Source organism: Mesocricetus auratus, unplaced genomic scaffold, assembly GCF_017639785.1.
Source record: "Mesocricetus auratus isolate SY011 unplaced genomic scaffold, BCM_Maur_2.0 Super-Scaffold_100676, whole genome shotgun sequence".
In the NCBI taxonomy this organism is placed as follows: Eukaryota; Metazoa; Chordata; class Mammalia; order Rodentia; family Cricetidae; genus Mesocricetus; species Mesocricetus auratus.
Window position 1 is genome coordinate 161,510,216 of NW_024429266.1, and position 13,150 is coordinate 161,523,365.

Here is a 13,150-nt window from a genome sequence, read left to right on the forward strand (position 1 = left end):
TATAATTCTACCCAACACCCATGGCAAAACACCAATACACGGGGCTGGAGAGATGGCTCAGAGGTTAAGAGCACTGACTGCTCTTCCAGAGGTCCTGAGTTCAATTCCCAGCAACCACATGGTGGCTCACAACCATCTGTTATGAGATCTGGTGCCCTCTTCTGGTGTGCAGATATACATGGAAGCAAAATGTTGTATACATAATAAATAAATAAAATCTTAAAAAAAAACACCAATACACATAAAACAAAAATACATTAATTTAAAAAAGACTTGAAAACAAAGTATTTTCAGATAGTCACATTGTTGATAACCCTGACTATTCATTTAGATCATATGCAAACTGCAATAGTCACTTTAGAAATTTTCAGAATCATGACAACAAAAAAAAAGGCATCTCCAACTACTATTGATGCTATGATGCTGTGTGAGGTAAGTGAATTAAATCACAGTGTATATAGGCTGCAACCCAAAGTAAACACATACTCACACACATGTCCCCAGACTCATGTGCATATACCCACAGGAACACATATGTATAACACACACACACTCACACACACACACACACACACACACACACACACACAGTGAAAGAAAACCACATAAATGATCTTGTAACTGCGGTTGTTACTAGCTACTGGAATTATGGGAAATCCCAATGATATAATTATCTGTATAATCAAAAAGAAAAAGGAAAGCATCTGACTCTGAGCACAGGTAATTATAAATAGTGAGGCCACACTATCTAGAAAGACTTTGGCTTTCCAGCATTTATTTCTTTATTGATTCAAAGATTGGCTGGATTGACTGAGGCACTGGTGATTGAACACAGTCTTTAAAATACATGACATGACACATGTACATGTTAGTGTGCAATATGAAGATGAAAAAGATGAAAGCAAGGTCTCCATTTACAGCCTGGGCTGGCTTTGATCTCTCAATCCTCTTGCCTCAGCTTGAGATATTTCTTTTAAATAATAAAAAGAGGTATGACTGAAATTTTGAAAAAAAAATGGGACTTAGAAATCTTTTATAATGCCGGGCGGTGGTGGTGCACGCCTTTAATCCCAGCACTCGGGAGGCAGAGGCAGGCGATCTCTGTGAGTTCAAGGCCGGGCTGGACCGATAGCCTCCGAAACAATACAGAGAAACCCTGTCTCGTAAAAAATAAATAAATAAATAAATAAATAAATAAATAAATAAATAAATAAAAAGAAATCTTTTATAACTACACATTCTCTATGCTAAGATTCTTTTCTGCAAAAGGTTTTACACTGCATGAAACCAATGAAAGCTTGGAGTGTGGTAGTTAGCAACTCTGCCACTATCTAGTGTCAAGTAGCAGAGCTTTCTTTCTACCCTTGGCTTTATTTCCTTATACTTCCCTGCTCTGCTATCTATCTAGTAAATCTACTGCTAAGAAAGAAAAGACAGGACCACAATTAGCATTATGCTTCATGATAGTGTCCACTACCATCTACTATGACCACCACAGGCACTTCTGCTGGGTCAGCCCCTAAGTAATCTATCACCACAGGCTCTGCTCTCAACAGGCAGCTAAGTCCTAGATCCCGTTAACTAACACACTGGTCTGCCCTGACACACACAGACTTACATTGTGCTCTCCTTCAGTGACACGTATTTCATAGCAATAGGCCAGAAGGATGTCAACTAAACTGTAGTACACTTGACGGTGAGCTGTCTTATCCAGCAGGTAAGACTTATTCACAAATTTTCTTAGCTGATATTTTTCCTCTTCTGAAAAAGACACTAGAAGAAAACACAGTTCTGAAAATTAAATGTGCCACTGAAGTTCATAAAACCACCAGCGCAGAAGATTTGCCAAAATTTGAATTTTGAATATAAAATCAAAATCAAAGTTATTTATCTATAACTCTACATACAAGGCAATTTCTTAAAGGAGACTTTTCAAATTTTATTAAGAGCTAGGCATCTATTCAAACCTTCTAGACCTTTCCCGCCTACATTTCAATAGCAGTTTCTGACTTCACAAATCTTTTTCCCAAGGTTTATTCTTACTATTTTAAATTATGTGTATGTGTTTATGTGCATGCGTACATGCGTGCGTGCATGTGTGTGTGTGTGCGTGCGTGCGTGCGTGCGTGTGTGTGTGTGTGTGTAAATGTGGGCATGTGCATGTGACTGCAGGAGGTTAGAAATATCATACCCCCAAGAACAGTCATTAAAGACAATTATGAGCTATCTGACACATACACTGACCAATCTGGTAGGGTCTTTTTGTCAACTGAGGTTCCCTCTTCCAAAATGACTCAAGCTTGCATCAAGCTGACATATTATCCAGCACACCTTCCTACACATACTTCTCACCCTGCCTGGCAATGAACTTAGCAGCACTTTTACCATTTCTTTCCAGTTTAATGAATTTAAGTGACTGTAATAAGGAGAATTCCAAGACGAACCCCCAAAGAATGGCATCACTGCCTTTGAGGAACAGACCTTGTCACTTGATTCTGCCCAACAGAATGTGACAAAGACGACAGAACAGTCACTGCCATGCTTACATCCCATTACTGTCAGAGTAGAGCCGGGGAACTCCTGGGGTGACGTGGCATGTGAAAAGGCTATGTGGCAGTTACTTCTGAGACTGTCACAATCTGAAGATGGCCCCATTTAGTAACTGGCGAGAAAGTGGGGCCAGTTTTGCAACTGGAAGGAAGAGAATTCTGTCAATAATAATATGAGCCCGAAGGAAAGAATGTAGCAACCAAACCTACTTTTTAAAAGAGATGGCATATTTGGCCAGTAAGCACATCCAACCTTTTAACAATATAAAATGATGCTGTCATGTCATGATGATCAGCACATCAAAGGACCACACAATCTAGTTACAAAACAGATCGTTCAAAAGTCTCATAATGTTTTATATAAGTTTTTGATTTTGTGTTGGGCTGCATTCATAGCTCTCATCCCATAGACCACAGACATATCTGAGCTACCAGTCTTGCAAGGCCCCAGAGGACCCATTAGAGCCAGACCTGACCTCTAATGTATGGAGACTGTGAGAACACAAACATGGAGATAAGCAGGAAATTTAACTGTGACTCACGACCGGGTACTTCAGTTACATGAAGTCTCTTTAAGATTGTTTCACTTGGGGCTGGAGAAATGGCTCAGTGGTTAAAAGCACTAGCTGCTCTTCCAAAGGACCTAGGTTTGAGTCCCAGCACCCACAGAGTGGTTCTAAATCATCTGTAACTCCCATTCCAGGGGATCTGAGTTCTTATTTGACCTCTGCAGGCAAAACACTAATACACATTTAAGAAATGGTAACCGTAAAATAATGATAATGTTGCTGTGATGATAAAACAACAACAAATCTGGAAGGTAGCTTTTCCTGATTCAAGACTTCACTTTATTCCAGATGAACAGTGACTCCCACTACACTGAACCACCAACTTTGTCAGACAGATTTGCTGCTTGTTACTAAAATTAGTTCAAAGTATTTTTGGTTTTTGTCAACTGTTGCAAATACAGTATTTTCCCCACTTCTATCATCAAATGCTTCATGATAAAAGAGAAAAAAAATTCTTCTTTTTATACCAGCCACTTTACCAAATATTGACTACATATTCTAAAACAACATACTGAAATACTTAAATGTTAATGATACAACAAAATGCTTTATTTACATGAAGACAAGCAAATATTAGGCTTCAGTTTCTAAGTTTCCTTTGATGCCTACAATTTAGACAATCTATCGTGCATCTATTAGTATCAAGTCTCTAAAAAGTCTGTATGTGCATGTGTGTATTTTATGGTGTGTGGAGATAAGTGTTTGTATTGTGCGGGTGCATTTGTGTGTGCATGCATGTGGAAGCCAGATGGTTGGCATCATTCTTTCCTCTTGGTGAGCCTGGGGTTCACTAATTCTGCTAGTCTAGCTAGCCAGCCTGCTCTGGGAATCCCATCTCTATTTCTAGGATTGTAGGTAAGTTACCACACTCACCTAGCATTGTATGTGGGTGCTGGGGATCACAGGTAAGTTACCTCACTCATCCAGCACTGTATGTAGGTGCTGGGGATCCAAATTTAGTACTTTCCACTTACATGGCATATACTTCACCTACTGGGATCTCTCTCCAGCCCCATCATGAATATATTTTCTATTCAATCTCACACTCTTTTAGTTCTCAATACCATATAAAGTAAAATAAATATATCTCCAGCATGATCAGAAGGATGCCATAAACACAAACAGTTCAGTTTCTAGCAAAACATGGCTGCATTAGTTACTTTTCTGTTGCTATCATGAAACACCATGACCAAAAATAACTTATAGAAGGAAGAGTTTATTTGGCTTATAGTTCTAAAGGGTAAGAGTCAATCATGGCAGGGAGGTGGGGAAGTGTGGTAGCAAGTGGGGGCAAACCCGCGGCAACAGACTAGGACAATGAGAGCTCATATTTCAATGAGAGACAACAAGTGGGGTGAAGTTATAAAGCTCTAAGAGCTTACCCCCAGGTTCTCCTCCAGCAAGGTCACACCTCCTAAATCTCCCCCAAACAACTCTGCCAAGTAGTATCCAAGTGTTCATACACCCAGGCCTACAGGAAACATTTCTCATTCAAATCACAGCATACACTAATGACCACATCTAAGTACAGAATACATTTAGTTCACCTTCAAAAGCCCCTATAGTCTTTCACAGACACAACATTGTTCAAAAGTCCAAGGGACCTTCTGATACTCAAGGCAAGCTCTTACTTGTAAAATCAAAAAGTAAATTATGTACTTCCAACATATTATGGTATAGAACATGCATTACCATCCTAAAAGGAAGTAACAGGGCAGTGAGAAATATCAGACCAAAGCAAGGCTGAAACCCAGCAGGACAAACCCCAAATCCTGTAGCTCTGTGTCTAGTGTCAAAGGGCTTATATGACTCTGTCCCTCAAGTTTTGCTGCTGCCTGTAAAATATAACTCTCCCTTGGGCTGTGTCTTAGTTACTTTTCTACTGCTGTGACAAAACACCACGACCAAGACAACTTATAAAAGAAAGCATTTAATTGAGCGCATGGCTTCAGAGGGTGAGAGTCAAAGATGGTGAAGAAAAGGCAACAGGAACAGCCGAGAACTCACAACTTGATCTGTAATCAGGAGGCAGAGAACTAACGGGCAACAACGTGAATCCTTTGAAACCCCAAAGTCCACTCCCAGTGACACACCTCCTCCCTTGCACCTCCTAAACCTTCCCAAACAAATGCAGCAACTGGGGACCAAGTACTCAAGCCTATGCAAGTTACTCTCATTCAAACTACCACAGGCTGGTTTTACTTCCCGTATGGCGCTTTCCATGGCAGACAGCCCAGGCTGGCACCTCTTAACACCCCGGGGTCTCCATCATAACCCAGGTGTCAATTTCACAGCTTTACACAATGTCCTCTCACAGCCTTGCAGGGACTCCCCTGTTACATGTTGCCTAGCCTCAATGGTTCTCTAAAACCACAGAAGAAGAATCCATGATCCCCTTACTCTTCCATCCTTCATGTCACCAAAGCCAGCATGGCATGTATGGCACTGCCAAGTATGGCTATCCAAGTAAAAGTGCAAGTGCACTCTCACCTTACAAATTAGCAATTTTCCCCATCCCTATCAGTCACTTTTAAATTCACTGAAAAGTTTTCATCCCACTAGCAGAGGGGCCCTGCTCCCACTTCTGGTGGTTCATAGAAAAACTATGTCAGAAGGACTTGCAGTGTAAAAGACAGTCTAAACTGCTGTGGTGAAGAGCTGCCAATAGCAAAACCAACAGCTCAGGGAAAACATGTCCCCTCACTCCACTACCCTGGGTAAGGGACTAGGGCCTGGTGGGCACTGTGTTCCCCGTGTATGACTTCTTTCTACATACATCCAAGACGGCTGCTCTAGGTGTGTATCATTTTCCAAATGATGAGAAAGCAGAAAGAATGAAGAGGGTGAAAAACTCCTCCCTTCTAAAGAAGGGGATCCAGAAAGTACACATAGCACCACCCATCATGTCCTTCCAACCAGAACTAGAGCACGTGGTCACATCCAGCTGCTAGTAAAGAAAGGAAACCCAGGCACTAGCAGAGTGAGATGTGCCCAGCTGTAGCTCAAGGAGGTCTCTTACTGAAAGAAGAGTCATAAAAAGACATATGGTTCTCTGCTACATTGTCCAGAGACCAAAAACTATTAGGCTGACTTTTAATATTCTTAAATCATTTGCCTCATAAGACAGACAGCTGCCCGTTCTCTTATTGCTTCGGCTCAACAAGACTGTCCTCCTATTCACAATTTGACAAAGGCCATATAAAATGATATAAGCCCTTGCATTAGTTTGGAGAAGTGTTCCCCAAAGCCCACAAGGTAAATAAAGGCCCTGTTATCCAGTCTATGTTGGGACCGTGATACAGTAGAATCTTTAAGGTAAAGCCAAATGGGAGATATAGATCACAGGGAGCAACCCTGAGGAGGATGGTTAAGAACCCAGCCCTTTCCTAGGGAAGATTCAGCCTCTTCCAATCTCTCTCACATCCTGGCCACAGGCGAATGGCTTCACCATGAGCTTAAGCTATCATTTTCTGACCCACCATAGGCCCGCTTGACTTTACATGGAATAAAACAAAATTTCCTCTTCTGTAGCTGGTTATCCATATTTGTTATAGTAGCAAACAGCTGATTACCAGAGCCCTTCTCATACAGAATTTCCAAACTCACTTCTGCCCTCTGGTATGAGCTTATGTTTAACATGACTTCCTTGTTTAAATTTTTTCCAGCTTAAGAGAAAAAAAATCTTAAACACACTGAAATCAGCAGAAACAATACACCCTTTACTTATTAAAAGGCACTTAGTGCACAAAAACAGATTTTGAAATATATTTAGATAACTATTTTTTCAACCATCTTAAGCAAATCTATGTAAAAAGGAAGGAAAGAAATGAATGTACTTATACAAATGACAAATGATTCTAATAACTCATTTAATTTGTTATCCATCATAGCTAAGGAATATGTATTTTGAAAAATGAAACACTGATATGTGTCAGGTAAAGCATTCTTTAGAGAACAATGTTTAAAAATAAAACAGGACAGATAACTGAATGTTGCTTGCCTCATTAAAGGAGCCATCTAAAGATGCCTTTATGAAAATAGAAGTGCTCAGTTCATGTTGAATGGTTTGGTTTTAAGAAGCTACATGAAAAAACAAACTCAATACATGAAGAAAGTACACCTGACAAAGTATTTAAGACCCGTGTACTTAGCAAGAAGATTTGAGATAGGATTCCCTTAAGCACAGTTTCTCAGACAGTCATTAATTTAGCTAATAGGAAAGTGCCAGGTGTTCACAGTAATAGTATCTCACTAGAGAAAAGCCTTTATACCCTGGTTGACTAATAAAGACCTCCGCTTCTACATAACTCTTGAATCACAGAGTAAGCATGCCCAGAACTGTCTTAAAACACATCAACTCTTCTACACATTCATGTCTCCATTAAGAAACTACAGCCATACCTGTTTGACAATCTGGAAAGTTTAACCTCAGCACTGTAAGCTCCAAAGTTACATTCCACATGGAAGGATATCCACACATTATATATCACTTTCAGTGACTGAACAGCATAGGAAAAGCCTACCTGACTATAATCTTGAATTTATAGAGGCTAGTTGCCACTAGCCTTTGGTACTAGCCTTTTCTTAAAATGTCAACCTTTTCTGAGCATTTCTAGGTTCTATTTTGGCCTTCTTAGTTCAAATGTATTTTATATTTGATCTAATCAAAAGAATCAGAGGATATACAACAAATGAGGATATCATTATAGAAATCACAAAATCTGAGCTTCCTAAACCCCAGTTCATCAGGGCTGTAACTCACATGGCGAAGGGGAACTTGGGGTAGTCAACCCACAGTCAGGTCTAAGCTAGCAGTAGTACAGGATACACCTACAGATGCAGCAATAACAACACCTGAGTGGTCACCACCTCAAGCAACATCTGTCAAGAATCTGTGTGACTTAGCTGCAGAGTTCACGACATTTTAAATAATTACACTCCTAAAATTTATCTTTAGTAAAACAAAAGCCAGCTCAATAGGCCTGGAGGAGACACTGGTGCTCAAACATTAAAGCCAACGGCCCAGGGCCACCTCCCAACATTAGCAACCTCACTGATATGTTTGAGATCTTTGAAGGAGCCCATGAAGATGGAAAGATATTGGTAAGGTACTTGCTCTTTCTCCCAAATTCCTTCTGATTTTGTTAACTTTAAACCTTCTCTTCCTCTTTAAATCCCCCTCCCAAACATCCCTGTCTTGTCCGGATCAGTGATTCAGTCATCCATAATCTGGCTCCTCTGAGTAACACATATCTGTCTATTACTGTACGTGTACTGGAAACAGACCAAGAAACTGCGCTGTATTCAAGCCTTCAGCTAAATGGGCAGCCCTGCCGTTCCACCACTTTCAAAGCTGACACTGCCAGTTATCTCCACAAACACTCAAGGGCTCACTGGTGCCAAACAGGATAGCCCTGCAAGGAAGTTCATGGACTGTAAATGTTATGTGGTGTCATAACAAGCAATTATGTGCCAAGACTCCTGGGCTGACGTTAACCACTGAAAGACAACTTGGGAAATGTGGTGAGTCCATCCTCGTGAAATTGGAGCTCCCAGAGAGCACAGCATTTAACACTGCCATTCAGAAGCCTTTGGGGAGGAAAACCTCGATCTTTATAAAGCTGAAGATATTAATCACAGACTCGCTTCTGTAACTCTGGGCTCCAATAAATACGACCAGAGTTACCACTCAAGCAAAGCTAGCAGCTAAGTTTACCACTTATAGCCTATCTAGAACTCAAAACAGAACACCTTATGATAAGTATGATGAACGACGACTCCAAGGTGCACCCGTATTATCTGCACTGTCCTATCTAAGGGACTACACCTTACTGTGTGACACAAAGCAGGAAGACAAGGCAGCAGAGAAGGTCAGAAACACTTCTGGTGGAGGCGAGAGACATGGATGGCAGCAACATACATCTTGGTAAGGTCAATTCCTTGCTTTATTTCTTTTCTCCCATATTCTATTATAGTTCAACACCCCAGATCATTCTTCCAGTTCTGTGTATCTCAAATATTTGAATAAGAATAAAATGAAAGAAAAATCTCATTAACAAGGAACTTTCCATTAAAGATTTGTAACATGTACAAAAATGTCAATTTGACTGAGAAGTCATTCAATAACTGGCTCCCCTGTCATTCAGTTCACTCTCTAACAATAATGTCTAAGACTCACAATGCAGTGAGGCTTTCATACACACAGCCTCATTCAATCCTGACAGCAGCTGAGGGAGGCAGAAGATTTCCACAGCAAGCCAAGGCTGTGTGGTCACTCAACTGGCAGTGAGTGGGGAAGTTAAATGGAAGCCTCGTGTTCAGCCCTGTCCTGCCCATACTTAACCTTATCCCTGGAATAATGGAGGATGCCCTTTCTGTTCAATACAGCTCAAGTTCTTCCACCTCAGATCACATACCCTTGCTGTTTTGAAAGGTGACTTTTGGAATGAATCACCGTAATGGCTGACCAGACAGACTGCCTGAACCACAAGCCTGGCTACAAGCCAGGAGTCAGATAAAGGGTCAGGAGACAGCGGTTAAAAGACAGAGCACTGGCTCAATCTGCTAAAATTACGGAAGACCTAACTCAAAGCACTGCTGACATGGAGAACTGGCCTCAGAACACACTGCCATTATTAATGGAGAGCAAGCTAGCACTGAAATCAAAGGGAATGCCTTCTCGCGATTTTTAGGGCAACTAGCTCACTCTGGTGGAGAGAAAACTCAACTACGCAGCCACAAGCTCATATCACCTCACTACAACACTGACGAAACTGGGGAGGGCAGCTGACCTTCATGAGCAAACCTGAGACCTACTTAGCTTATCATTAATGACCCAAATTGAATCAGCAATGCTTCATCTGCAAGTCTGTTAGCTGGGGAGGGAGTCTGAAGCTGTCGTAAGCACTCATCAAATACAAACACAGAGCACACTGAAAACAACGGCACACACATACACACACACACACACACACACACACACACACACACACACACACACACACACACACACACACAGACCAGACCCATACTCAGAACCAGTAAGTCTAGTTTCTAAAGTTACAATGGCAATTTTTCACACTGGTAGAAACTATCTAAACTCTAACAAAGCTTAACCATAAAAATACTTAATAAATTATTCTTAGTGCCTATTATACAATAATTACTATATCATATGCTAAAAAACAAGGAGTAGATAGCAGCTGACTAGACTGCTTGAAGACAATTGTTAAGAACTGATGCAGAAGAGACCATCACTCTGACTGACGTAAAAATGGCTCCTGTACTATCAGTGAGAGCAGTAAACCAAACCCCAAATGGCTGCTGGCAATACAGCCCAAATATTCCCCAATCATGAGAGAAATATAGCACACAGCAGCCAGTGATTTCCATGTACAAGAAAAGTGGAATGATCTGTGTGTGTTCATGTCGAAGATTTCAACCTACAGTACAACCCAAAACAAAGACGGAAAGATCACAGTCACAGCACCTTCTGTGTACACCATCTTAAATCAAGTGTTTAGATGTGGTGTCTGTACTTTAAAAACACCCAGGCTAGGAGTACAGCTGTGGGAAGGACACAGCTTGGGGGTAAAGTGTGGGGGGGTAAAGTGTGGTCAACACAAAAATAAATTAATTTGAAATACACTCAAAACTGTTAGTAGTAATTGTTTTTAGGAGGGAAAGCATAGTTGAATCTTTCTTTTCTTTTTTTTACTCTTTGGGGACCCACCACCCAGCTCCCAAATAAATACACAGAGTTAATTCTTATTTATGAATACTCTGCCTTAGCTTGGCTTGTTTCTAGCCAGCTTTCCTAATTTAAATTATCCCATTTTTCATTTTTTAATTTAAATTAGAAACAATCTTATTTTATATTTCAATTCCAGTTCCCCCTCCCTCCCATCCTCCCATAAACCCTATCAACTCCCATCCCATCCCTCTTCTACACCACAGAAAGGGTGAGTCCTTTCATGGGGGATCATCAAAGTCTGTCACATCATTTGGGGCAGGGCTAGGTCCTCCCCCATGTGTCTAGGCTGAGAGTACCCCTCTATGGGGAATGGGCTCCCAATGCCCATTCGTACACTAGGGATAAATACTGTTTCATTACCAGAGGCCCCATAGATTAACCAGACCTCCTCCAAACTGATACCCATATTCAGGGGACCTGGCTCAGTCCTATGCTAGTTTCTGAGCTGTCAGTCTGGGGTTCATGAGCTCCCCCTTGTTCAGGTCAGCTGTTTCTGTGGGTTTCCCCAGCCTGGTCTTGACCCCTTTGCTCATTACTCCTCCCTCTCTACAACTGGATTCCAGGAATTGGCTCAGTGCTTAGCTGTGGGTCTCTGCTTCTGCTTCTATCAGCTACTGGATGAAGACTCTATGATGGCATATAAGGTAGACATCAATCTCACTATAGGGGAAGGGCATTTTAGGATAGCCTCTTCACTATTGCTTAGAATCTTAGTTGGGGGTCATCCTTGTAGATCTCTGGACATTTCCCTAGTGCCGGATTTCTCTTTAAACCTATAATGGCTCCCTCTATTATGGTATCTCTTTTCTTGCTCTCCTCTATTCTTCTCCGACTAAGCTTGTGTTGGAGCCAATGATGAGAACATATGCACCCAAAGACTCTGGGTAATGCTTGTGTTCACATGGGACAGTCACCTCTTGTGGCTCATAAAATCCTACCTCAGCATTCTCCAGTACAAACTGTTTCACCATGCTCTGGAAACTACAATGGAAACAGCTGTTCTGGCTCCCTCATACCATTACCTGAGAATACACAGAGGAGGTTACATACAATTCATTCACTAGAGAGAGGGAATGAGTCTGGGTTTCCCTTACTCATACTTATGTGTCCTCAGCACAGGGGCATGGTTATAATTCTCCAACAGATTCTTCAACTATGAATGTTATGTGTGTTAATATCCTTAATTTTCTAAAAATGAATCAATTAAAAGCTTAAAAGGACTCCACTGAGTCTAAGGTAAAATCTATTTCATAAGAATTTTCCAACAAACATAAGCTGAATGATTTAGTGTGGAATTTTCAAGTATAGGACTAAGACATGGAGCCTGTACCAGCAGTACAGATTATGGTCCCGCACAGTTCAAATCTGCTAGTGTAGAAAAGCAAAGACATGAGGCAGAATCAGCCACCAAAAATCCCATTTCCACAACGAAAGGCAATTGGAAGCACATGCCATACAGAATGAAAGGCAGTGACTTGGCACAACGATGAGTATTAAAAATCGCAAATGAGCACAATGAACAAATGATTTGAGTTTCTTACCTAACGCAGCATCATCTCCTTGCTCTTGGCTCTTCCCCAAAGAGGCCATCATTTCTGCATGTGCATCATTCCACCAAGGATTGTACTTCAAAATCTGCTCAACAGCCTCATCTTCAAAGAAGTCAGCTCTGCTCAAAAACACATGGGCTTGTTATAACAGATTACACTGCTTTTCTTTCTTCTTTTTATAATCCTAACTTATCACATTTGCACAGAAATAGAGAGTTCTTCAACTCAATGCACAATCTGAGAGAAGACAGAGTACTGTGCTGACTCTATGATTACTCATCCATCCCATGAAGCAAAAGGCACCCTAACTAAAGGACAGTGGTCGCTTCTGACCTCTTATACAGAAAGCACAGAGAAGGGCTGTTCTACCCTGAGATCTTGTCCTATCCCAGTGGAGCTCAAGTGAATTGGAACACTGACTGTGCTGCGGTCTAGAACCAATGCTGGGTTTGCAAGCAGCACACATATGAGTGATGTTAAGACAAAGGACAGACCTTTCAGACCCAGCCGCAAAAAAGCAAACAGGTAAGCGGTGAGCAGGTAATTCAGGACACTGCATTTCCACAAAGAGGCTGAGGACAGACGGACACACACACACACACACACACACACACACACACACACACACACACACTGAAACACACTATTTAGCATGAATACATTTTACTAAAATACCAGCTACTTTATTTAGCTATTCTAATCTTAACAGTTCCTTGATTTAAAATGATT

At 41.2% G+C, this 13,150-nt stretch overlaps 1 protein-coding gene across 1 annotated transcript in view; it reads right to left on the reverse strand.

Moving 5' to 3' along the window:
* The window catches only part of Shq1 (SHQ1, H/ACA ribonucleoprotein assembly factor), a 96,168-nt gene that overhangs the window by 61,847 nt on the left and 21,171 nt on the right, over nt 1-13,150 (reverse strand). The window contains exons 6-7 of the mRNA XM_005071212.4: nt 12,413-12,540; nt 1,619-1,773 (exon numbers count right to left, since the gene is read on the reverse strand). Of these exons, the coding sequence (XP_005071269.1) occupies nt 1,619-1,773; nt 12,413-12,540 (283 nt within the window). The remainder of the gene's footprint in view (nt 1-1,618; nt 1,774-12,412; nt 12,541-13,150) is intronic.